General features: G+C 47.4%; 1 protein-coding gene across 1 annotated transcript; it reads left to right on the top strand.

Annotated features, from left to right (window-relative positions):
• Nucleotides 1-1,593: 1,593 nt before the first annotated feature.
• FAM83C (family with sequence similarity 83 member C) lies at nt 1,594-25,020 on the top strand. Its single transcript, XM_010390747.3, has 4 exons — nt 1,594-2,424; nt 9,450-9,617; nt 13,935-14,059; nt 23,652-25,020. Exons 1-4 carry the CDS (start codon nt 1,870-1,872, stop codon nt 24,580-24,582), a joined length of 1,779 nt encoding a protein of 592 aa, XP_010389049.2. The 5' UTR covers nt 1,594-1,869; the 3' UTR covers nt 24,583-25,020.
• The last annotated feature ends 270 nt before the right edge of the window (nt 25,021-25,290 follow it).

The raw sequence follows: 25,290 nt of genomic DNA, 5'->3' as shown, positions 1-25,290 counted from the left end.
CTAGGAGTCTCTGCCTCTCCCCACCAACCCTGAAGGAGCCCAGCCTGACAAGCTGGGCTGGAGGTGTTTACATCGTGTGTGCTTTCATGTGCTGAGGACCATGAGAAATTACTGGAGGGAGAGTAGATCATTACCAAACACCAGCTGGAGACAGTGCAAATCCCTTTACAGAATTAGCAGCAGCAAATATACATTTGATGACTTTTTAAAAAATTCACACTCTTTTCAGCTCTTTAGGAAGGCAAACAGTAAGGTGGTGGTACACTTATTTTATGTTACCACCCTGGCAAAGCAGCTCCAGAAAAACACCCACCATGTTACAGCTCCTTCCCTTTGTTATTTTCCCCAAAACTCCTTACACTGGTTTGGCTGTTCACTTCACATTTTAAGTTATTCTTTAAGATGTTCTAGCATTTATTTTCACCTGTAACGCTTCTGTGCCAGCAGCTTTGTTACAGTTTTGTCCCATCCCTGCTTTGCCCTTGCTTGCTGCATCACAGCCAACTGGCAGCCGACTTCTGTTTTCTGATTCAGTCAATGCAGCTTTGCTTCTGTTCTTGCCATTTGCAGTCCTGCTGAGGCTTCATCCTGACTTCAGGCATCTAAAGACTAGACAACTAATCTGAGCTAATCATCCCACTCAGCTGTAGTGCTTGGAGAGTGATAGTCCCTTAGGTACATGATTCATCCCAGCTGACTTAGAGCCTGGTGTCTGGATGTGCTGGTTCACACTCAGGCATGGCCATCCCATTGACTATTGCCCCGTGGTTATTCCAGAGCACACATTTAGTTTTTAGATTACTTAATTTAATTTAATCTCAGGGGATTTTGTAGCTAAAAGGCCAGTTGATTACATCAACTCTTCATCCAGTTCTTCATTCCTTGGTTGCCTGTGTGGAGTTCAGTAGCTCCAGGGTGAGCTGATCTCTGCTCCTCTGCAGTTCTTCACACATTGTGTTCTCATGTGTGTTCCTACACAGTGCCTTAACTCACATAGCAATGTCTGCCTGTACTGTTCCTCCAAAACTTTTGGGAAGCTGGAGTTAACTAATCCCCAATAAGCAGCATGTGGGTAGTATCATCATCCACACAGCACCAGACTCCTAAGGTTGAATGTCCTTTCCTTGAAGGATTTCCAGGGAGATGCTAAAAGAGCATGTGAGGTGTTGCTCTTCCCACCTGCAATAGCTAATGACCAAGATTCCTGCTGTGATTCCTACAAACACTGTGACTCTGTGTGTCAAAAAATAGAGAGTTCTGGCTTCCCTTCCAGGTGCTGGTGTAGCAGAGCCAGGCTCCCAAGAAATGCTAAGGAGGAGCATTATCTGTGGCTCAGAGATGAGTAAGTCTCTTTGCCGAGTCTGATTACCCACTTGGGATATTTGTGTTTCGTTATAACTGACACTAAGCAGCATGTTTGATTTGGAACAAATTTCAAGCAGGAACAAGTTCCAGCATCTGCATTTCCACTGCAAGCACAGTGAGGGACAAAACAGGTTAGAGCCTGCTAGGCCAAGGGTGGGGACCTCTAGGGAAGGGAAGGGGAGGGGAGCACAGTACATTAATCAGTTACAAGGAAAAGGAAGGAACAGCTTGAAGAGCTGATACTCCTCCCTTGCAAAAGGGACACTCTAGGCACTGAGTATCAGGTGTGTGTCGGGGGAAGCCCGGTGAGGGAGCTGGGGAAAGCCGGCTCCTCCCCCCCGAGTGCGAGGCTGTACCTGGTGATTAAGGAGTTGAGCTTATGCTGAGTCCTGAAGGAACCTGTTGGGAGGAGCTCAGGAGTGCAGGAGGGGCAGAAAAGACCTGAATACGGACACAGGACTAATCCAGTGGGAGAGACACCTCTCAGCATCAGCAGCTCCAGTCATGTTCAACTACCTGGCAGTCGAGGTGAGGCCCCAGCTCCACCGCAGCTATGGGAGCCAGCAAGGGGTGTCTGGGCCACTGAAGAGCCGCCTGGAGCAGCTGAAGAAGCCGTGGTGGAGGGAGCCCACCCCGCTGGTGCTCCAGCACAGCGAGACAGCCAGGCTGGCCATCGACGCCTTTCTTGAGCAGGGGGAGCGTGGCTACCTGAGCGCCATCGCCGAGGAGAGGGAGCTGCCGTTTCTTTCCACCTTGGACATGGAATATATCAGCCGTCAGAGGAACCAAAGCTTTCCAGACTCCAGTGCAATGAAAGACAAAGAAGCCGACCCTGGTGATGGGGACACTGGAGACAGGTTCTCCCTCAACTCTGAACTAACGTCGGGCACCTACTTCCCCCTCATGTCTGATGTGCACCCTCCGGAGCTGGAGCTGGGGTGGCCAGGGACGCCACTCCTCACAGTGTCTGGCCAGACTCAAGCTACTGTCATTTTCCAGAGAAACAAAACGAACAGCATTAAGGATTCGGTCCGGTCTCTGATCAGCCGGGCACGGACGGTACGTATAGAGCTGTGTCCCTTGAGGGGAGCCTTGTGCCGCAGCGCCCGGGGCCGGTGGCTGGTCCCACACCTGTAACCACACGCTCCACGCTGTCGCTGCTCTCTACATGTCTGGCATGATGTGATTGCTTCTTCTGCAGCAGCCCTGTAGCTGTTCCTGCTCCTTTCCTTTCTTGTAATTTCTTTTTGCCTGGGATTTCATGTCATCCAAGCAGTGCCCTTGCAGGCTCTCTGTGTCTGTGGCTGCAGGGATGCAGAGCAGTCCCAGAGCCTGGAGTGGGTGCGTGGCAGGGCCTGCAGTGTCCTTGGCTCTGTGTGTCCCTGTCAGCCCTTCTCCCTTGGCCAGAGAGTCTGCACAGCTGGGGCTCTTCTCCAACCCTGGACATCATTAAGCTGGACAAGAGAATAGCACTGGTGAGTTGCTGTCACAGAGAGAATCTCAGAATGGTTTGCATTGGAAGGAACCTTAAAGACCATCTCATTCCATGCCCTGCCATGGGCAGGGACACCTTCCACTATCCCAGGTTGCTCCAAGCCCCGTCCAGCCTGGCCTTGGACACTTCCAGGGATCCAGGGGCAGCCACAGCTTCTCTGGGCAGCCTAGGCCAGGACCTCACCACATATGACCTAAGTAAATTTGTGGGACTGAAAATCACTGCCTGTGGTTTGAAGTAAGTTAGAATCCTGTCTCCTAGGTTTGATGTCTGTGCCTCTCTGGGGATGAGTAAGATCAGCCCATTTTGCCCCATTGCACAGTTTCTGGTGTGTTATTACAACCCTCAGATGTAATAAAAACCGGAAGACTACAGTGCCTGCCTACCAAGCACAATGCTGGCATGCATTTATTCACTCAATTATGCTGCTTGTTGTTTCTTTTGCTTTGCCAGTGTACTCTGTGTGGAAGAAGCAGCTCAGACAACTATCTCAGGCACATTTTCAGCTTTTGTCTTTGTCCTCTTTATGGTTCTTTTCAGCTGTTTCACATTAAACTTCTTTTGTAGTATTTGTGTTGAGATATTGAGGAAACATTTAGAGCAAAGTTCACTTTAACCAGTCAGCTTCTGGCAATTTCTCTTATCACACCAGTAATTTCCTATTTAACTTTACAGTCACTCCTTACATTCATTGTTGCCCGTGCAAAAGCGGGAGATAAGGAATCACCTGGACCTCTGTTTGCAACTCGCGTGTGATCTTCTATCACTGTCAGCAGAGCGGAGCAAATGAATTTATGTATTCCCAGCAGCTCACATTGCTGCACAGCATCAAAACATCCTCAAAGAGCCACATATCAGTGAAGTTTGGGCATGATATAAGGTGAATGGGGATCTTTTTTCTTTCGCCCAAAAGAGCATTTTGCCACACGAGCTGCTGCTCAGTCGTAAGCAGCCCTTGCTTAATGCCTGAACTTCTATTGCATCTTATAGGCAATTACAGGAAGTTTTCGTCCAGGAAGTAAGTGACAAAAAACGTTGTTTGTCTTTGCAGGCAGCTGATTTATGGTATCTTAAATGATCTGAAAAGTTCTGTGATATTGACTCCATCCTTGTCAGCAGTGGGGATTAAGGCACAGTCATGGCAGAATGCACAGAGTAAATGATTACCAAAAAATGTCCTCCCATCACCCAGCACGTGTCCCAGATTTTCAGTGATATTATGATCCTTTAAGCCACAGGAAAAACATCTTGCTGCTTCCTCAGTTCACAGGAGCTTCTCAGTTGCTGCGGGCAAGTTGCCCGGGCAGTGGATGCTTTATTGTACTTTCAGTGCATTCTGAGCTTTTTGCTTTCTTTGCTTGGGTTGACAAAGCCCTGACAATCTTCAGCCCTTCATGTTCAAGCTGGAGGTTTCACACTGTGTGTTTTACTGTTGTGTGAAATGTGAGAATGAGTTTTTAAGTATCTTACTGATTTATTACTGGTGTTCTACTGGCTTCTGGGTTAGCAGCTCTGGCCAGTGCTTCCCATGATTAACTCTATGATTGATGGTAATTCCAGCTCATTCACAACCCCAGTTACACATATTTAAGTACTTACTGAGTCATTTTGCTCAACAAACCATCCAAAAGGATGTTTCTTATGTGTCTTAAAACAGCAACCAGAGGTAAAAAACTTCCTTTGCTTGAAGTGCCAGTATGAACCATTTGGAGAACCACCTGGTTTTTTGCTCTGCAGCTGCTGTTTCTGTATTTCCAATATTTTTGCCACTAGACTTTTAGCTTTTGTCATAGATCCCTCTTTTAGAATGTTTCTCCTCCTGTGGGGGATACAGTGCTGATGTTGAGATCCCCAACTGCTTTTCCCAGATCCTGTAGACAGGTGTGTCTTGAAATGCTGTTTGCTTCTTCCCTGGTAAAGTCACACAGAACAATGCCAGCTGACATCTCTTGCAACAGCATATTTGTACAGACAAATTAGCATAAGCAGCATTTGTTTCATTAGCACCTTTTGCTGGTGCAGTTGGTCTTTCGCCTTCACTGTATTTAACCAGCTCTCTTTGAAGACGGATGTTCAGATTTGAGCTTTTCTCTTTGCAGACTGCATAAGAAGATGCAGTGCAGCCACACCTTTGTCTTCATTTGATAATACTATTACAATTTTGCTCTTGCTGGATGAGCTCCAACCTGGTTTGAACTGCCCATGATGCTTCTTTCACCCCTCTTGTACACCTTAGACTCTGGCTGTGTGCTCGTGTCTGTACCTGGTGGCAGAAGGGTCCCTGATGGTCCCCAGGGAAGCAAGAGATCAAATGGCACCACTGTAGTAATGACCCAAACCACACTGCTATTGGCAAATACCAGTAAAACCAGCTGTGCTGGTTAGAAACCAGACAGATGGCAAACCCCAGTGGGGTTCTGGTAAGCGCTGTAATTCCTAAAGTGATGACTCCAGTAATTGCTGAATTGTGAGTTTCCAGAAGTGGGTTTGGAAATGTCATGGTTTAACCCTACAATGGCAAGGTGTGATTTTTTTTTTAAAGCGTGTGGGGCAGCTGTGTCTCTGTAACATCCTGACCTGCCAAGGCCAAGCCATGGGCTCAGGGGCCGTGACCAGCATGGTGAGGAGCAGGGATGCTCCGAGCCAGCCCCAATCTTGCAGCCCCCACCACTGAAACAGAGGGGCTGGAGGCACTGACACAGGTTTAGGTTTGTGAGGTCCAATTGACTTGAATGCCCAAAGCTTTAAATGTGAGACATGAGTTGTCAGGAGCCTGAACGGCAGATGGTACTTGGATACCCAACTCCCACTGCTATAAAGAGCTGTTTGGAATGACCTTCAAAGCGGGTTGGTTTTGTTTTTTAATGACCATATGTTCTTAGGAGGTTTGAGGGGGAAAACCTTCCAGGGTCTTCTTCCCCCAAAATTTCTTGGGGTTGATCTTATGTTATTGTAAGAGCTGCCTGCTTTGATTTTCAAAAAGGTTGTGCTGATCTGAGGGCCCTTATGGATACCCTCAGTTAGAATGAGCAGCCCCGCACGGGCATCTCCCTGTGCAGGGAGGGCACAGCAGCACACACAGGGCTGCCGTCCTTCCTGCCCAGCATCGGCCGTGCTGCACACCAGGAGCGCTGGGAAGGAAGGTGTGAGCAGAGCTGCAGCCTGCTCCACCTCCCGACCAAGTAAAGACCCGCTCTGGAAAGCCTGGGTGTGGCTACCAGGGCTCCACCCAGCTTGCACAAGCTGGCCCCGCTGCCTGGGGCTCTCGCTGACGCCGCAGCCCGGCCACCAGGCTGCCAGGAGCCGCCTGCATCCAGCCTGGGCATCGGCTGCCACGGGGGACTGTGCCTTGTGCTGCTGCCTGCTCAGCCCCATCCCTCTCACAGTGAGCACTGAGGCCCTGGCAGTGCCAGTTTTGGGCAAGGATCAGCCCTGAATTGTGGCAACCAGCCCTGCCAAAGCCTGCACGCACTGGAAGAGGAAAGCAAGATGGTGTGAACCTCCTGTGCACCCTGGGTGCAGGCAGGGCCCCATAACATGTGGGATCAGGGGACAAAGGAGCATCGGTCTTCCTTGACTCCGTCACACTGACTTCCCAAGCAGAGTTTAGATTGTCCCCAGGACAAAGCCTGCCTCAAACTTAAGCTTGAGATGAGCTCGAATATCGCGAGGCGAAGTCTGGCTGAGAGGAACTTGCCTGAGGCTTTACACAAGGTCGGGGTATAGTTTTTTCACAGTGCTTCATCATCAGAGGATGTGCGACCCATCAAAGAAATTTGGCTAAATTGCAGTTGGCCTTTGGCTGGGGGACAGTGTGGAGAGATGTGGCAAAGTCCTTTTACACTGTGGGTCTCAGTGGTACCTTGTGCTGATGGACCAGCAGCAACGTTAATTTGGGAAGTTGAAGATGATTCTCAGTGCTTGCAGAGCTCCTCCAGGGCGTACTCTGCTCTCCATGAGATATGGGCACGTTTCAAGAGGGGAGAAGTTTGCCAAACCCTTGTAAGGCTTCTGGGAAGACAACACTGACAAGGGCTACAAAAAGAGGTGCCCTTGGGAGTCAGGTTCTGCAGCCTGTATCTCCCAGGGCCAGGGTGAGAGGGTGGAGATGTGGTTTTGGCCTGGACAGCAGGAATGATTTTTAGCTCTTGACAGCTGCCTTGTGTCCCATGTGGATGTCTGGGATCATCCAATCCCCTGGGAAGGTTCTTCCCCAAACCCTGCTGTGGTGAGCTGGGCCTCGGGCCTCTTGCAAGATGTTGAGGACCAATGACAGTGTGTTGGGGACAAAACAGAGCCACGAAATCTTGTCCCTCTGCAAAAGGGCTCAATCGCCAAGGGAGCAGGAATCAGCCTTGTGCCATTGCTGTCCTCTCTGCTGTGGCTCTGTGCAAAGGTCTCTCCATGGCATGTGCAGTCTGAGAGCAGCCAGCTCCCCAGGCAGAAGACTGGGCTGGAGAGCACGGGGAAGCCCAGGGGCCCCGCTCTGCCTGTGGCAGCACTGAGGCCACGAGTGTGAGGCTAGAAAGAGGCAGTTTATTAATGAAAATGGAGCAGAAGAGCTACTGGGCACTGAGCAATCTGGGCCAGTGTGGCAGTCTGGAGCAGAAATCCAAGGACAGTTAAACTTGGAGCTCCTCTCCTCTTTTCTGAAGCTATTCCAGATCAGATCCATGCCATGACTTCAATTTCCCCTGTTCCCATTTAAAGCTTGAATCACTGCACGTGTAAAAGCTGACCTCACTGCCATCCTCTGCTTTTAGCTCATGGTTTGAAGAGGAGCAGGTGAGCAGCAGCGGCAGAGGAAGGCTCACCCTGCAGGGGTGAGATCCACGGGGTGATTTGAACTATGGAGAGTTGCATTTGTGGCCATGCATGTAACACAGGCAGGGGAGGTGCTGGAAAACAGGCTCCCTCCTCACGGGGGCATGATGGCAGCAGGACTGACTGACTGACTGATGCATTTCGTGTGCCACGTGTGGTGCCAGGGCATGAACACTGAGAAGCAGAATAGTCTGTTGGAGCTTCACTCCCAATTTTAGTGGGTTTTGAGTCGTGTATTTGGGCATTCTCTGGTAGGTGCAGAAACACAAATCAGGGTTATACACCCAATTTACAAGCAGCAGTTACCTTATTCACTATGATATGGTAAAGATGGGGACTAAAGTACTTGGGCAGTTCCATTATTTTTTTCAGCTTTTGAAAAGAAGTTTGCCTGATGGTAAATCCTTCCCTACATTTTTTCATCCTGCAGTGTGTTCCCATCTTTCATGAGTTCTCAGTGTGAACTGCTGATGGTTCAAGATCTGTGACCAGGTTGCTCTGTACCCTCAGGTGCAGTGACAAATCATCCTGCTCAGCAAGTGCTCTCCTGCCTGTTCCTTCCTTCCCCCTGATTCCCACCACTGGCGGTGACAGCCAACAACAGATGGATCCCAACAGTCGCTTCCTCATCCAAATAATGGCCCTCTCAATTGTCTGCTGGCAACTTCACTCCATGAGGAACAGAGCAACAGGGTCTCCAATCCCATCTGAATCTATTTATGGCTGATTTCCCTTGATGCATTATTCTTGTTGCAGGTCATTCTGTACTTTGAATTTTCTAGTCCTGGGTCAACTCACTTGTAGTGGCTGCTTGTCATGACCTACCTTTTGTTTTCTGTATTTTCATTCCAGTTTTTGGATAATTCATGTAGCCATGACAGTCTGCTGCCTCCCACTCCATCTCCTCAGTGGGATGGATTGCCATGGCCTTTTTCAACCTTATTCTTTAAAGAACTGGCAGTTCTCTTTAAAATTCTTTTCCTTTTTAAGACCCCTTCCTTGGAGACTTTATCTTAACTTTACTGAGATACATGTATTTTTATTTTTATTTTTATTTTTATTTTTCAATAATCTTAGCGTTATTTCTTCTTTCTCCTGTCAGGTTTCATACCCATCACTTGCATCCCTGGCTGCATGAGCAGGAGTTCTGCCAGCAGGGAAAGGGAAGGGATCCTTTCCACACACATTATTCTCTGATTTTGTCTAGGCACCCTTAGGATCTAATCTTGGAACGAGGACTTGTACATACTTAATCAGGATACCTTCTCCCTCACCTGGCAGTGTGTCTGTCCTGAAAAAAAATTGTACTTTTTCATATTAATCTGCCAGTCATGTAGAGTCACTCTTGCTGATTGAACAATGATTTTGCTCAGTCTCAGCTCTTGTTTATATGCTTTGCTCTTGGCATATTTTCTTAAGGCAACACATACTTGTTGCACCACTGACATTCAAAGTTTGTGTACATGTTACCCTTTCAGCTATTCCTTTCTGCAAATAACAGATGAGACAGGAGGTACCTGGATGGGGATTGTCTTCATAATTATTAAAATTTGATTTTAGCTGCCACAGTGGGGTAAGAGCTGTTAAACACAAAGGTCCAGAATCATCTCCACTCACGTGGCCACAGAGGCTCAGTAACTCAGGAGGTTTGAATAGTTTAAAGCACATAGTTTAAAGCACAATTCACTTGGGCATGAGATTTCAACAGTCTCTTGTGTTTCTTTCCTCCCCCCACCCCCCCCCCCACCTCTTTTCTCCTGGCCAGGTGATAGCAATTGTGATGGATCTGTTTACAGACATGGAAATTCTGTGTGACCTGCTGGAGGCCTCAAGCAGACGGCACATCCCCGTTTACCTGATCCTGGATGAAGAGTACTTGAAGCATTTTGTGGAAATGTGCAATAAAATGGCTCTTACTCAGGACAGCTTCCCAGTAAGTTTTCAGTCACACACTGGATATGATAAACAGGTCTCGGAATTGATAAAAATGATGTACCCTGTGTTCTGTTGCCTCTGCCTGGTCCCTAGGACTCATCCCTTCTCCCTAGGATCTATCCCTTCTCTCACTGTCCCAGGCTAAGAGACCATGGCTGTTTGCTCTAGGAAATTGAGATCTGCCTGGACATAAAGAGGAAGGTGTGCAGGAGCCTACTAGTCCCATATATTGATGTTTTGTGGTCCTCACTTCAGTTTTCCATGCAGGGAATGGGAAGTTGGGGCCAATGAGATGCAGTGAGTTGCTGAGCATTTTGCTGGGCTGGTGCAGAGATGCAGAGGGAGGCCAGGAAATTTAGTTTATGTGAACCTGTATCATCTGGACACAGGAGGAGAGGGCACAGCCTCTGCTGTAGGACATAGAATTCCAAGAATTAAATTGCTCATAGTTCAGATCGCTGAGCTCAGGGATTTAAATTCTCCCCAGAGCTGCTGCAGGGCAATAGCTGGGAGGGCAAGCAGTGAGTCCCCTCAGATGTCCTGCTGCAAACCCCAGCACTTCCTTCTGCTGAACCCACAGGTTAAAAATCTCACATTAAGATCTGCTTTTAGGCTTTGCAATTCAGTTGTGAGTCCATGAGGGATTTGTGAAAAACCCAATTCCTGCTCAGTGGGTGCCCATCCCCCAGCGTGTGGGGCCCAGAGCAGATAAACAGTAAAAATGAACATGACAGCGCCACAAGCTCTCTTGGGAACTTGCAGCCCCATAGATGCACCCCAGTATCCTGCTCTCCCCATTTCTGGCTACCACCCATCCATGGAAGTTGGTTCTTTTGTTGTCATTTGTTATTCCTGTAAAGCCAGCAGTGCTGGCTATGCTCCTTCCCTGAGTGTGAGGATTCCCTGGAGCACTGACTCTACTGCAGCCACCAGTTTGATAGGTTTTCCCTTCAATTTTGTGGGGAACAGTTGAAAAATTTCCAGTTAGCTCAAAAGCATTCCTAGCTAAAAAACAAGCTAGGGACAATGCAAAAATAATGTTTTACAGCATATTCCAAATAGATGCAGTCATAAATGTCTTAATTTTCCCTCATTTTTAACCTGTCTACACAAAGGTTAATTTAGAGAGGCTTCTTTAGAGAAGCACTCAGTGCTATGGTCCAGTTGACAAGGTTGGACTTGATGACCTTGAATGTCTTTTCCAACCTAAATGATTCTGTGATTCTTCCACTGTGCTGGGGAAGCTCTGTCCTGTCTTGCTTTTTACAAGCCAGACCCATTTCATCCTGCCTCTTGAGATGGCAGCTCTTAGGGAAAACTGCTCCATGCTGGAGCATGTTTGCTTCCACAAATAGCTTCCTCACTGAAGTGACCTGGTGGGTTCAGATGAATTCCATCTCTCCAAAATATATTTTATTGCTTCTTATCCAAGAGGTGCCCATTTTTAAAATTAAAGTTAAAAGGAGTTTATATCCATGGAGATGCCTATGTGTCTTTGTTAGGCCTGATGTCATGTCTTGTGCTTGAATGGGTAATTAACACTTGCCTCCCCATTCCATGACTCACTAGCAGCTCTCCATCTGAAGTGTCTCTTATGCTGATGCACCTAAGCAGTCCATTACCTACAGGCTGGATACACATCTGAGTGGAATGAGGGTACATATTTTATGCCTGCCTCTAAGTTGTGACAGGATGTGGTGGTAAATCTCCATTTGGAATAATTGGTGACAATTTGGGGTTGAATGGGGAATTTGGGGTAATTGCCCCTCTGGCGTCTTACTTCTGACAACAACATGTGAGTCTGCTGGTGGCAAATTCCAGTGCTGAGCATCAGAAAATCCCACGTGGAGCATCGGGCAGCGGTGACAGAAGAAGCCTGAACTTGGAGTTTTCAAGCATCCATCTGCTGCATCTGGAACTACTGCCTGGATGGAGCAAGAGTAGTACCTGGCAGTCCTGCAAGACTGCAGGATTCTCATCTTGTTGGGTTGATTCAGGGCCTGGGTTGACAAGAGGAAGAAGAGGATGATTAAAATCAACCAAATATCAGAAACTCACCCAGCCTTGGAAGGGATAAAGGGAGTGAAGAAATACTGTGGTGACAAATTTATAGAATGTCCCTTACCTGAAGTTGTTTTAATTTCCCCAGGAAGGAGGGGGGGAGGAAGCTCCTCCCAGTGAGAACCAGTATTACTAAAACCTTGGCACTGGAAGAAAAAAATCCCTGTGTTGACTGGCCACAGGACAAGGTGAACCCCTCCCCAGGTATCCAGCGTTATCTTGGTCTGATTCAGGAACTTGTGGTGTCATTTCAGAGGATCACAGGTTAATGCAAGTCAGCAGGGACCTTAGGATGTCATCAAGTCCAGCCTCCCACTCAAACCAGCGTCGCCTGTGAGGTCAGGGCCTTACCTGGTCTCGTCTTGCAGATCTCCAAGCATGGAGACTGCACAGTCTCTCTGGATAACTTGTTCCAATGCACAACTGTCCTTACAGGGAAAAGGTTTCTCCCTGCTCATAGGTAGCAGATGAGGGTATGTTCTGGGACAGAAAAAGCCAACAAGTGAGAGCCACAGTGTGAAAATTGTGAAGTTTCAGCTCCGTCCCTTCTAGAAGTTTCCATGAACTCGAAAGAAGACTGAACCAGTACTTGGAGGAGAGATCATGGTGGGGTTCCCACTGAGACAAACCACAAGAAGCTCAGGAAATCTCCTGAGCAGAAAACAGGGGCAGCAGCAATATTAGGGGCAGCATCATAAATGATGGCCCTCTTCCTGCTCTTCCCAGCTGCCATGGCCCACTGCAAGAGGGAGCTGGGTAGGCTCTGGTCTGGAGGAGCAGATTTGCTGCTGCTGTGCAGCCCTGGAGGGCAATGGTGCTCCTGGGTGGGCTGGGAGACCCTCACTGCAATGTGAGAGCCCAGCCTTTCCCACCTGGCGGGTGTTCCCGGAGAGAAGCACAGCTCCTGCCCGCGGGGACTCAGGTGGCAGAGGGAAGCCACCCGGGGGGAGCCGCTGCCCAGGAGCCTCCTGCTCCTCACCCGAGGGTGCCAGGCTGCCCCGAGCCCCGTGGGGGGCAGGAGAAGGGGGCACAGGGGTGCCCAGGGGCGGCTCGGGAAGGGTGGAAGGGGAGCAGCGGGGAACATCTGCAGGCGAATCCCAGCAGCTGGTGCTTGTCCCCGGCCTGAGCCGGGCCAGAAATCTGCTGGGTTGGCGGAGGGGCACGGCCACGTTCCCCGAGCGCCCACCTCTGCCAGGGGCAGATCGGCCCCGACACCGAACCAGCTGCTGTAAGGCTTTGTCTGTCGCTGGGCTGATGCTCCGCAGGGATGAGGTGCCCACAGAGGAATCTGCCGGTCAAATGCAGCTGGTGACAGCTTGTGACAGCTCCTGGGATTCCAGAGGTGCTACAGGTGTCAGGGGAGCTGGCCTGGAGGGCAGGAAGAGTGGCCTGGAGGACAGGAAGGGATGACCTGGCAGCCCCGCGTAGGTGTAAGCCTTAGGGATGTTTATTTACATGCCAGATGTTTTGTTTGGCACTGTATCACACAGAGCAGGTCAGTAACAGTTTCCAGTGACTGTTCTGCTCTTCTGCCTCCCTCACCCGAGGTGCAAGTAACGTTATGGGCAAACACCTCACATTATGAAAAAGGCTCCTGATGGATACCAAGAGCCATATTCCCCAGTTTATTCTGGGCAGTTGGTTTTACAGGCCAAAGCTGTATCAGACAGGTATTTGCAGTTTTCAAACAGTGGAGCATCAGTTGAGTACAGCACCTGAAAATGTTAATATCATTTAAAATTTTATTGATAAAAGGAAATCCTTAAAATGTAGATATTCCTCTCTCTAAGTCTTTTTTTCATTGAGCGATGTTTTAGTTTTAAGCCTGTCATTGTATAAAATCAGAGCAGACATTCTATTGATTAGAAACTAGTAGGCTGTTTTGGCCAAAATTTAGTTCAATGCAGAGCCATCAGCTAGTGTGGGGAGTTGAATGTTATTAATAATCTGGAAGAAATTGCATAGTTTTACATGCTTCAGAAGTGATCTGTAGGCTCTTAGGATTCTCCCAAGTTTTTTTCAAACTAGAATTTGCACTTGAGTGCAACTTGTTAATTTTTGCCGTTGTTTTTATCCTGTAGAAGCCGGCAGTGTGACAAAATACTTGGTATGTAGGAGCCAAGAAATACTTAATGCCTTGTTGAGTTCTACCTCTTGGCACGAGCTCGAGGGAGTCCAGCAGTGATGCACAAGGGAACATCTCAGTTTAGTTCAGTACATGGCCCCTTACCAACTCTCCTTGCTTTGGTTTCAGAACATGCGCATAAGATGCCTGAGTGGAGACACGTACTACAGCAAAGCAGGCAAGAAATTTGCAGGCCAGGTTCTGGAGAAGTTTGTCCTGGTTGATTGTGACCAAGTTCTTGCTGGTACATACAGGTAAGAAAATACAGCAACTACTGTGGCAGAGACTGTTGTCACTGAGGAAATATTCCTTACCAAAATACTGAATGATGTAACTCCTAGTGCTGCATGTTGGTTCAGCAGCTGCCCTGCATTCACCTCAGGCAGTGCTTTCACAGTTTTCCAAGCCTCCATCTTATCCACCCTCCCTGCCCTTTCCTTAGCTGAAGACCTCAGACTTTTCAGTCTTTCCTCATACAGCGGCTGCTGCATCCCTCAGCCTTTTTAATTCTGTTTTTCTGCACTCTCTCTGACCTCACTACCTCCTTCTTGAGGTGCAGAGACCAGAACTGCATGTGGTCCCCCTGATACGCTGCACCAAGGTGTTCGAGAGGGGTAAAAGGTGCCCAGACTCTGGTTTGTGATTGTGGCCCTTGCTGGCAGGGGCCAACACTCACTGCATGTTTTAGTTGCCATTGCACTCCAAGTTGATAATGTCAGACAACTGCTGCTGCTGATTCCGAGCTCCTTTCTGAGCTGCTCCAGGTTCAGCACCATACAGACCATTTTCCCCTATGGATACACCACATTTTCCTTTACTGAAGTTCATCTGCCACATATTTGTCCACTTGCTCCGTTCTGTGAGGTCCTTCTGGATTCGCTCACCTTCAGTGAGGTATCCAACCACCTGAAGGAACTGAGCATCTTCTGCAAACCTGGGGATTTCACTGCACCCCTCCATGCCTGAGGGCATCCATGTGCTCACTGGCTCCCTCACCAAGCTCCAGCAGGTTCGTGAGGCTGGGCTTGCCTTTGCCTTTGCCCTGTTGTCCGTGCTTCTCCATACTAGCAGGAATCTTTTTCTTCACAGCACACTCTGCATGCCCCAGGGTAGAGGGCAGCTCCAGTGGTGTGTGGGCCTCAAGACCACATTCAGAGGCCTCTCTGTAGGTGTGGTCATACTGGAAACCTCCCAGCCCTTGGCCTTTCTGGTGGTGCTGATACACAGGAGTGAAACACATCTCAGTGCCACCAACACCAGGGATAGATGCAGGAAGTTCATTGAGGTTCTCAGCTATGGCCTTGCCATCACCCTTTTGACCCCCAGGCCTCAAATGAGCCCACTGATTCCTTGGCTGCCAGTACAGCACTTGTGAGCAACCTACAGCCCCAGTCATCCTGGGGATTTTTGGTCTTCTCCCTTTCAACTCTTTTTGACCTATTGCTGCATTTTTACATAGTTGACTTTCTTGAAATTGAACCTCCACATGCTGCATTTATTTAGTTTGCTCTCCACTAAAGAGTTAAAATTGTGTTGTGATCATTCTTACAAACGGGTTCTTCCACTTCTGCCTCTGGAACCAAGTCTTACACACCATTCTAGACCACATCCTGAATCACATCTTTTCTTGTGGGTCAAACAATTTAGACTAGTTAATTCTAGCATGTAATAATTTATTGCTTCCAAAAAGTTTTCTCCATGGTTCATCCCAGTGAAGCATTAACCTGTATGTGTATGAGTGGGTGAAATCTCCCACTATTGCTGCCCATCCTAATTTTGCAGCCTCTGTGATCTCAGTTAACATTGTTCTCCATCACAGTTCTGATCAGAGGGTCAGGACTACTGTTCTGGTGCTATATTTTTATTACTAGACTCTTTTTAGTTACTTTTCCACCTGCAGATCTTTCCCACAGTATTTTCACACTGTTGAGCATCATATTATCCTTCATGAACAGTGCAGCTCCTCAGGACAGCCTGCTCTGATATTTCTGTGAATTTGGTGTCCTGGCAATACTTTTATTCTCCTTCCACCAGATCTCCTTGAACACTGCTCTCCCTCTCCCTTTCTCTCTCTTTCCATCTCTCTGTGAGCATGTGCTGGACCCTCAGGCTACCAGTGTCCTTGTCAGTGCTGTAACTTCAAGCTCCACTTTCTCCTCTGGTGTTGACTTCATCATCTCCAAGAGTGGAGGTCTCATCTCATCAAACTCTGGCAAAATGAATGAAAAATGGAAATACGTGGTTGAACATGGTTGTGTCAAATCTCTAAGCAACATGGACAGCAGTGTCTGGTAGCATTTTGACCATCCTAAGACACTTAAAAACAATGGAGTGAATCACTGCCTGGAAACACAGGATCCTAGAATCATAGAATTGGTTAGGTTGGAAAAGGCCTCTAAGACCCTTGAGTCCAAGCATTCCCTCAGCACTGCTGAGCCCACAACTAACCCACGTCACATCTACTCATCTTTTAAACCCCCTATCCATCTCCATGGGCTGCAGGAGCAGGGAGCACATAACTGGACCACTCAGTTTTGAATGGCTAAAGCTGAGCATGTGTCAGCTGGATTGAACTGCACAGCTGGAGGAATATCTGATTTCCCTGGGGCCCAGAGTCAGGGTATTGCTGAAAATGCAGGTGCAGCTCTCTGGGTCAGTTCCTCCCCGTGCTGTTCAGGGCAGGGACTGGGGGCTGTCATGTGCTCTCTTTCTACAGATCTCTGCAGAGCTGAAACTTCTGGAATTCTGGAAGATAGTATTTCAGTTGAATAGGGTCTTACATCTGATTCTGTGGTGTGCCAGTAAGCACAGGATGTTCTGGACTAACAGAAACAGTCTCTTCTCAAGGAATTTGTTCAACAGTTGTCAGAAACACTTCCACAGGAGAAAATCAGGATGTCTGCTCCTGAGTTAGTGCAACCTGTATAGGAGATATTTCAATTACTGTCCCTGCAGATGGGAAAGCCAGATGCAAAGGATAAGAACAGTTACCGAGTAAAGCCAAAGATCCAGGGTGGAACCAGGGATGTCTCGGGATGATACAGGAATGAGGGTAAGAGTGTCCTTACCCTGCAGCAGGTTTTGCAGTTCACCAATGCAGTGTGCAAGGATCAGGGGTTTCAGAACTCTGGGGTTTTATGTTGTACGTGCTTCTCTATGTTCAGTTTACCATCAGAGACTCTTTCCCACCATGTCTGGCCTCCATGATACCCTCTGGCAATGGCTTATGCAGTTTAATTTATGTTTTGTGTGAAGAAGTGATCCATGGTGTTTACAGTAGACCTACTGCTAGATAATTATATTTGATGTCCCCAAAGTCCCACAAAATCAGTGGGTACAGAAAATCAGTGTTTCCTATTTACTTTCTTGACTGCATCCATGATTTTACCCTCCCCCATTATAATCCCTCATGTGAATCACCTCTTCTCCAGGTGAAGTATCCTTGGCTTTTTAGTAATTTCTTGTATCCAGAGTTTGAATTTATTGACATTTAATTGTCCATCATTTTGTCACATATTCCCCCCTTACAATAAGATCCTCTTGTAGCTTCTGTTTATCCAGTTTTCTTTTGATCCACAATAATTTTGCCACGAGCTCTGACACGGACAATTTCTACAGTTTTTTAGGACTTGCCTCAATATGTTGAACAGCATTGATCCCAGCACAAAACCTGTGGGTTTCCGGTGGCTAAATTAAACCTATTGCAAATGTTTGTATCTTTAATCAACTGCTACTTCTTGAGAGGACCTTCCTTTGTAGGTACTCCATGATCACTTAATTTTTCTAGCAACAAAAATGGTCTTTGCTGAATGACCATGTCAAAATCTCTTTGAAAGTTCAATTTTGATACATCAAGCACATCTGTGTGCTTGCTGCCTCCTACAAAGATCTGTAAGAGGCTTTTGAGGCATGGCTTCCTTCCACAAAAACATGCTGAGTCTACAGCATTATGATTATAGTTATTTATGCATCTAATCATTTTACTCCCTATTTGCTTCTACCAGTTTGTTCAGTATGGAAATAAGACTGGCTGGTTTGTAGTTTTCCAGAAGCTCTTTAAAAGGTTCCCATGTAATACTTTCCATTCCTCTGCTACTATGTTCAATATTAAATGATAGGTTGTTCCCTGGTTCATAATTGGAAAATCGCTGACTTCCAGTTTTTGAAGGCTGTTTGCTTTAATATTTTTGGTTAATGCACCTTTTAACTATGGTGAGTTTTTTTAATGATTTAAAATGTCTTTATTTTGATAGGTACATTTTCTCTGAGATCTAATATAGCATCTTTAAACAATCTTCATGCCACCTCAAGCATTTAACCTTTTCGATTACTCTTTTAAATTTCTTTTTAATAGCATTCTTTGCTTTCTCTTTGAAGTTAAGCATTACTGTTGTGGATTATTTTGGTCCTGAAAGAATATTTGATATGGGTAGGTCATGGTTATTTTTTGCTGAGTGGCCTTCCCAAAGAAACTCCCTGAACTGTTGATGTTATTTCTCCTTCTGTTGGCTTTCTGGTTCGTTTTTCCAAAAAGTGGTCATTTATAGTGTCTAAAATGCAGTCTCGGCAACTCTCCTTATAGTGGCCCCCATTCAACCTGGCAGGATCTCCCTTTATCCCTCTGCTTTCTGCCTTCTTAGTCTCTCAGCACCCCCTCAACGTGGCTTATTTACCATCAGCAGCACTCTGCTCGCAAAGTTCCCACTACAGCCACTGTGCACTTTTCTAAACACAGCTTTATTTGTTCAGATGTTCTCCATTGATTCTAGTTCCTTACCCAAGTGTCACTGATTTCCATCCTGTCCTTTTATCAGAATACAGTTTTCTTGCATTTATTTTTAAAGTGAAGCATGTGATCCCAAACTGTGTGACCTTCTACATGTCCCAGCTTTGGTCTGTAGCAATCCACTGCTTCCTGCTGTCCATTGGGTTACTCCAGTCTGGCAGCTCTGCAACGAGGAGATGAGCAATGAAGAAAAGGACCCAAATATGCAGAAATACTTCAACTGTCCTTCTGCTTCCACAGGTTTTATTCATGCATACTACAAGAACAACATGGAACTGTGTCAGGGGGGTTTAGGCTGGAGATCAGGGAAAGGCTCTTCCCCCAGAGGGTGCTGGGCACTGCCCAGGCTCCCCAGGGAATGGGCACGGCCCCAAGGCTGCCAGAGCTCCAGGAGCGTTTGGACAATGCTCTCAGGCACAGGGTGGGATTGTTGGGATGCCTGTGCAGGGCCAGGGGTTGGAGTGGATCATCCCAGTGGGTCCCTTCCCACTCAGGATGTTCTGTGATTCTATGATTCTTTAACTTATTCTGATCTATTGCTGCCTATTGGTACAGATCAAGCATATTTTGCAGCATTTTCTAAATATGGAAACTAAGCTCACTGCTCTTGTCTTAAACAAATGTAGGCAAATTAGTTTAGACCCTTCAACTCTTACGTGTACATTGATTAAATGTTTAACATTGTATTTCTTCTAAATGAAGGGGAAAAAAAACTAGATTGAGGTATCTAGGCAAAGCAATAATCTAAAATCTTAAATGTAATTATATATCTAGCTATTTAGGATTATTCTGGGCACCAGAAGAAATAGGGTGTTTATTTGAGCACTTAAGGTATTTACTGTTTCAGCAGGTGAGAGGAGCCCAAGGGCAAATAGGGGCTAGAGCTAAACAGGATCTTGAACAGGAAAAGAAAAGTAAACACTTGCCAGGCTAGAAACAGAGAAAAGAGCTGGTATTGTCAGCCTGAAAGGGAGTTATGTGGCTGTTTGAGTTGTCTTAGAGGAGATTAAATTTCTCTGCTGAAAATGAAAGATGGTCACGCTATCAGGGTGTGCCTTGCCATGGGCACAGAGAGGAAGGAGCTCAGTGTTTGCTGTAGTGGGAAACTCAAGATCTGGGGTTGAAGCTGACACAGCAGCTGAAACTGAAAAATGAGAGGCAAAAGTTTACAGGAGTACAAAAGCTCTGCACGTGGCTTCAGGAGAAATAAATCTGAAGTACAGAAGTGTTCGGCAATGGACAGATAAACTACATGGGTTTGAAGCTGGAGGAAGCTTAGAATTTCTTTCAAAGAAAGGTGCTTATACTCGCAGGTATCCATGGCCCAAGCAAAAGGAAAGAGCTTTGAAGGGGGAGTTCCAGATCTAGCTTGATGAGGAGTCACCTCAAGAAAGAAATTCTAATTAAGCAGGAAGTGAGTGTGTAAGGAGTGGGAAGCACAGTGCATCAACAAGGGAACCCCAGGTGACACACACAGCAGTGCAGTGACATCACCAGGAGATGAGTTATGGACAGCCTTGCTGGGCACACCAAAGCAGGGAGGAGCAAATCCTCAGGTGTGTAAATAAAAAGTGAATCCAGGAGAAAGAGACAAGGTCTGCTGCTGGAAGGATGAATAAGAAGTAAGAGATAACAGACATGGGTGCCCAAATTAGTTGAATACATTGCATGGTTTGGATCAAAAGGAAGATGAAAATCAAGGAATGGAAATTATTTCAAGTGTGTTGGGAGCAAGCTAAAAGAGCTTGCTGCAATAAAGGCAGGTCGTTGTTACCTTATCAAAGAAAATGTCACTTGAAATGGAAGGTCTAGTAATGAGTGTTATGTGGTACATGCATTTAGCCATGAGCAAAAAAAAACCCATAGAAGTTTGTGTTGGCATATGGAAAGAAAAGAATGGCTTTGTGACAGCCCAAGTGACGCAAGAGCAATAAAGATGAGTTTGAGAAACTATTGAAAGAAGCAAAAAACCTTCTGCTGCAAATTGGTATCTCGTCTGTTGGAAAGAGCTGAAGCAGAGAGGCTGAGTGTGGAGATCTGGAGTCACCCGTACAAACAGCTGAGGAAAGGCAAAGGCCACCGTGACCCCAAAGCAGAGCACGGCTCTACAGGGGGGCACGCAGGGAACTAATCTGGGTGTCGAAAATGCTGCTGAGACAGAGACTTGTGGAATACCGCAGGTGCTCTCCCCACTCCTGCTCGGCCCACGCCAGAGCCCCGGGGCAGGGGATGCTGCGAGGACTGGCCCGGGTCCCCCACGGCCCGGAGGTGATGCTGCACCTCCATCTCCCGGCCAAGGGCTGAGCTGCACCGCTCCCGGAGAGTCCGAAGGCAGGGTAGGGAGGAGGGGATCCTATCCTGCAGCCATCCTCTCTCAGAATCCTTTGTGTCCCAGGGTGATCTAGAACTGCTGTGAGAAGCAGTTTTTTTATAGGGGAAAAACAATGTCAGGAAAATCCAACCTCTCTCAGATGCTCCCGTGAAGTTTTAGCATCCAGGGTGGCCTGCAGGAGGAGGAGCTCCACAGCCCACGAGGGTGTTCTGTTGTGCAAAGAAGTACCTCTTCTTGTCTGTATTGGATTTGTAACCTGTGAACTTCAGCCAGTGCCTCACTTTTACACCAGAAATCATTCCCTGGCTATTTCCTCCAGGCCATTCTGGGAAGAAAAGACCTTTATCAGTTTGTAGTGATGGGAATAGCCATGGCTGGTGAGACCCACATTGTCCTACCCTGGAAACCTGTCCTGTGGCAAGGAGGGCTGTGCCACCAGGGGACTTGGATGATTCCTTCCAGAGCCTGTCATGACACAGAGTGAGCAGGACCCCATTGGATCAGCACGGGAAACTGGGACACAGGAATGCCTGGACTGGGGCAAGAGCTGTAAGAGGCACCAGGGACAGGGACAGTCATAAGGCTGGGGAAGTGCTTTCCCCTCACAGGGGGAAGGGCAGTTCACATGGGTGAGAGGAGATGGCTGGGTGCACTGGGACTGGGGACAATGTTGTGACAATGTGGCCAGAGCCACCAGCACTCTTGGGAGCCAGGAAGTGCCCTGGGACAGATGCCTTTGACAGTGTCGATCCATGAAATCTCTCCTGTCTGGACTCCTGCATTTCTTCAAAGAACTCTCAGGGCTTTTTGAGAGATAACATTCCTTTGCCAAAGCTGTCTTTCCTATTATCTCATGTTTCCTATGTGGCCATAAATTGTATTCTTTAGAAGAGTCTCTAGTAATTTCTGTATCTACACAACTTGTATCTATCTAATTTGTGAGACTTAATGGTCTGGAACATTAAAAACATTATATCACATTAGCACCCTCCCATTCTCCTGATAGCCAGAGCCCTTTCAAGTGGGAGATAGCACAGCCTGGTTAGGAGCTGAGCTATTGCATCCTGGCATTCCCTTGGTGCTCTTGGGTTGATGTTCACCACTCCTGCCCAGTGGCTGATATCTGCTCTGTTGATGTTTTCCAAACTCTTCTACAGAGATCTCAACAGGAGACTGATCCTCCCTTATGTTCTGTACAAAGGGGGGCTCAGGGCAGCCCAAGCTCCTGTACAATAAAGGGATGCAGAGGAATTATCTGAACACTCCTGTTACACACGGACCATGTGCCTCAAAAAGAGCTGAATATTTCTTCTTTCACCTTTTGCAATGTGTGACCCAACCTTTTTCAAAGATGGTCTCTCTGGGCTATGGAGCTTCTTCTCTGTCATTTAGCCATCCCAGCTAGTTTCTGGTTTGGTTTTTTTCCCCTAATATCTCTGTGAAGGGATGCATTTGCTTTGAGCCTCCAGAATGGTATTTCTGAGTACTCTTCATGCCACCCACAAAGATCTTTTCATTCTTTTACTACTTTTTCATTCTTACCTAATGTACCTGGTTTGATATGAAGCAGCAGAGTATTTTTTTCATTTTATGCTTCTCTTTGGGGTGTGATTGCTGAGTGTAAACATAACCAACACCAGTCCGACCTATAACAACTGCCGAGTGCTCAGGGACAAGCCTCAAGAGCTGGATTTCCTACTACAAGTTCCCAAATAGCTGTCTTGTGAGCTAAACATTGACAAGGTCCCAAAACACAGTGCCAGTATCTTGTCCTGAAATGACATTTACTTGAGAATGTAATCTCCCATGGCAATTGCTATCCTGGAGCTCCTGTCATTTTATCCTGCTCTTCAGAATCAGTGTCTTGCTTTAGCAGCCGATAACACAGCACTCAGCTGGTACTGCCACCTCTGAAAATTCTGGTTTATTTGACACATTTAGTCTGCTGGTCTGGTTTGACTACAGGAAGAATAAAAAATCAGCTGATGACTGGGATGACCAGAAGCCTGGGGATCCCACTCTGGAAGGAACTTCCCTGTTTAATCAGGAAAAGGAAGATTAGGAGAATGTGGTTACAGTCTGTAGCTATATTGGGGAAGAGCTAAATAGGGTACAGTTTGGGCACAAACAAGAGGTAGGGTTAAACACGTAAGGAAAATTTGCAGAGTGGCAATTAATGGAAGTTTTTCCTCAGCTAGGGCAAAACCACTTTGGTTTTAAGGTAGAACATGACAAGCTCCCAGAAAAGATCCCAAAACACTTAACTGTGAGGGCAGGGACTGTTGAGCCAAGAATGAACTTCTATTGCATTTGGGAATCCCGCAGCAATGCTTATAGCAAACATCACCAGCCTTCCTGGTTCTGAGGTATTCCTGTGGTCTCTGGAGACCTTCATTCCTCAAGGCAGTGCCCAGGAGCTCCGTTCCTCACTTCCTGCCTGCCCAAGCAGCTCCTACAAGCCCATCATGTGTTGCAGATGTCAGGACATGAGACTCCTGCCAAGACGAGGGGGCCCCAAGCTGAAATTAAACAACCACTTTAGGGCTGCTCTTTTGTAATTATGTGATGAGCATGTTCATCTCCATGAGCAGTCTCACACCTGCCTACTTAGAGAAAGTTTTAACACGACAAATTGGGTAGCAATCCATCACTAGGATGTTAAAATCCATGCTAGGCATTTTGGCACTCTGTGAACTAAAGTTACATGTGTTTGTTTCTTTTCCTGCAGTTTCACCTGGCTTTGCAGCCAAGTCCACACTGGCCTGGTGACCCACTTCCGTGGGCAAATTGTTGCAGAGTTTGACAAGGAATTCCGGTACTTGTATGCAGAGTCCAGAGCAGTGACCAGCTTCTGTGTGCCAGATCCCGGGACATGTCTCTCTTCTTGGAATACCTCAAAAGTTGACAACTGTCTTTTAAAACCCACTCAGGGGAATGATACTGAGACCCTAAGCCCCTCCAGCAGCCTTTCCAATGTGAGCATCAGGAGCATAAAAGTGTCTCCCTTTATGAAAAACTCCAGCTGCAGTGCACACCAGGAAAAGCAAGATTCCAGCTCCGATTCTGGCAATAAAAAGGGGAAGGAAGACACATTCCTGAAGCCCACTTGCCCTAAACAGCAAGAAGAACCACCAGACTCAGCAAACAGTCCTCCAAATAAACCCACCCCAGCCTCGTATCCCAAATCAAACCTCATAACAGCAAGGACATTCCTGCAGCCAGAGCCTTCCTCCAATAAACCTGGTTATCAGGGGGACACTAAGGCCGACAGCAGCCACTGCTCCCCACCGAGAGCAGGGCAGCTGCTGCAGTCCCTGTCGGAGGGTACCGGGAGCAATGGGACAAGCCTGAAGCAGAGAGGGCCTGTGGCCACCTCCGGGGAGCTGCCAGCTGAAAATGAGAATGTGTTTTATGGGGTGGAAAAGAGACAGAGCCCTGGACACGGCCATTTTGACCTGTTCTCCCCATACAACCACCTCAAACGGGATAAAAAGTCCGTAGTGCCTTGCTACGACAAGTTCCCGGAGGACGTGCTGCTGGAAAAGAACAGCGCGTATGGGGCGGAGAAGAGAATGACTCTGGGGCACAGCAAGCTGGACCTGATCACCAAGTACAACAAGCTAAAATCCAAACACATACACAGTCGGTTCGAACTGTGACCTAGGCCTCGAGCTGGCCTCTGGTCTGATTTTCCAGGGGGTGCTTTTCCCCACCCAATCATCACACCTGGGGCTTGGAATCAAAACACGGGTGGCAAATTAGTCTTGTTCCTGTTAAAAGGTGTCTAATCTATGTAGATGACTGATTCAGACGAGCTTAGCACTACAGCTCAAATTTTCAATTACATGATTGTGGCAGGAGGGAGAAAAGCACATAAACATAATCCACAATCTTTTTACCCATTTGGGAAAGAACCATTTCCCCTCAAACTTACAGCAAAGCCATTGCTACAGCTAGAAACTGGCCACTGAGGTCTTCAGGGCGAGTCCTGGTTCTCTCCATGCTGAGCAATTCCTCTCCTCTTATCCATATGGTGAAAATGAAATGGCCAAAGGCAGGGGGATGTGAAAAATAAAGGAGTTGTTCTGCTGGAAAAAGCCGTGTTGGGTCCTGGTGGGAGGGTGAGCACTGAGCATGGCCAGGGCCCTGCCATACTGAGCTGTGCCAGGCCAGGAGGGGCAGGGACGTGTCTGGGCACATGTTTGGCATCTGCACACGGCTGACATTGGCACATCAGTGGTGTCAGCACACGGATGGGGGCTGCTCCTTGGGCACACCTGAACACTGGTGGCAGCTGACACAGGTGGCCCTGGTGTAGAAGGAGTGAGGCGCTCAGGTGGCACCTGGGTCATGGGTGGCCTGTCAGC

Source organism: Corvus cornix, chromosome 20 (assembly GCF_000738735.6).
Source record: "Corvus cornix cornix isolate S_Up_H32 chromosome 20, ASM73873v5, whole genome shotgun sequence".
Taxonomy (NCBI): domain Eukaryota; kingdom Metazoa; phylum Chordata; class Aves; order Passeriformes; family Corvidae; genus Corvus; species Corvus cornix.
This window is presented reverse-complemented; position numbering and strand designations above follow the sequence as displayed.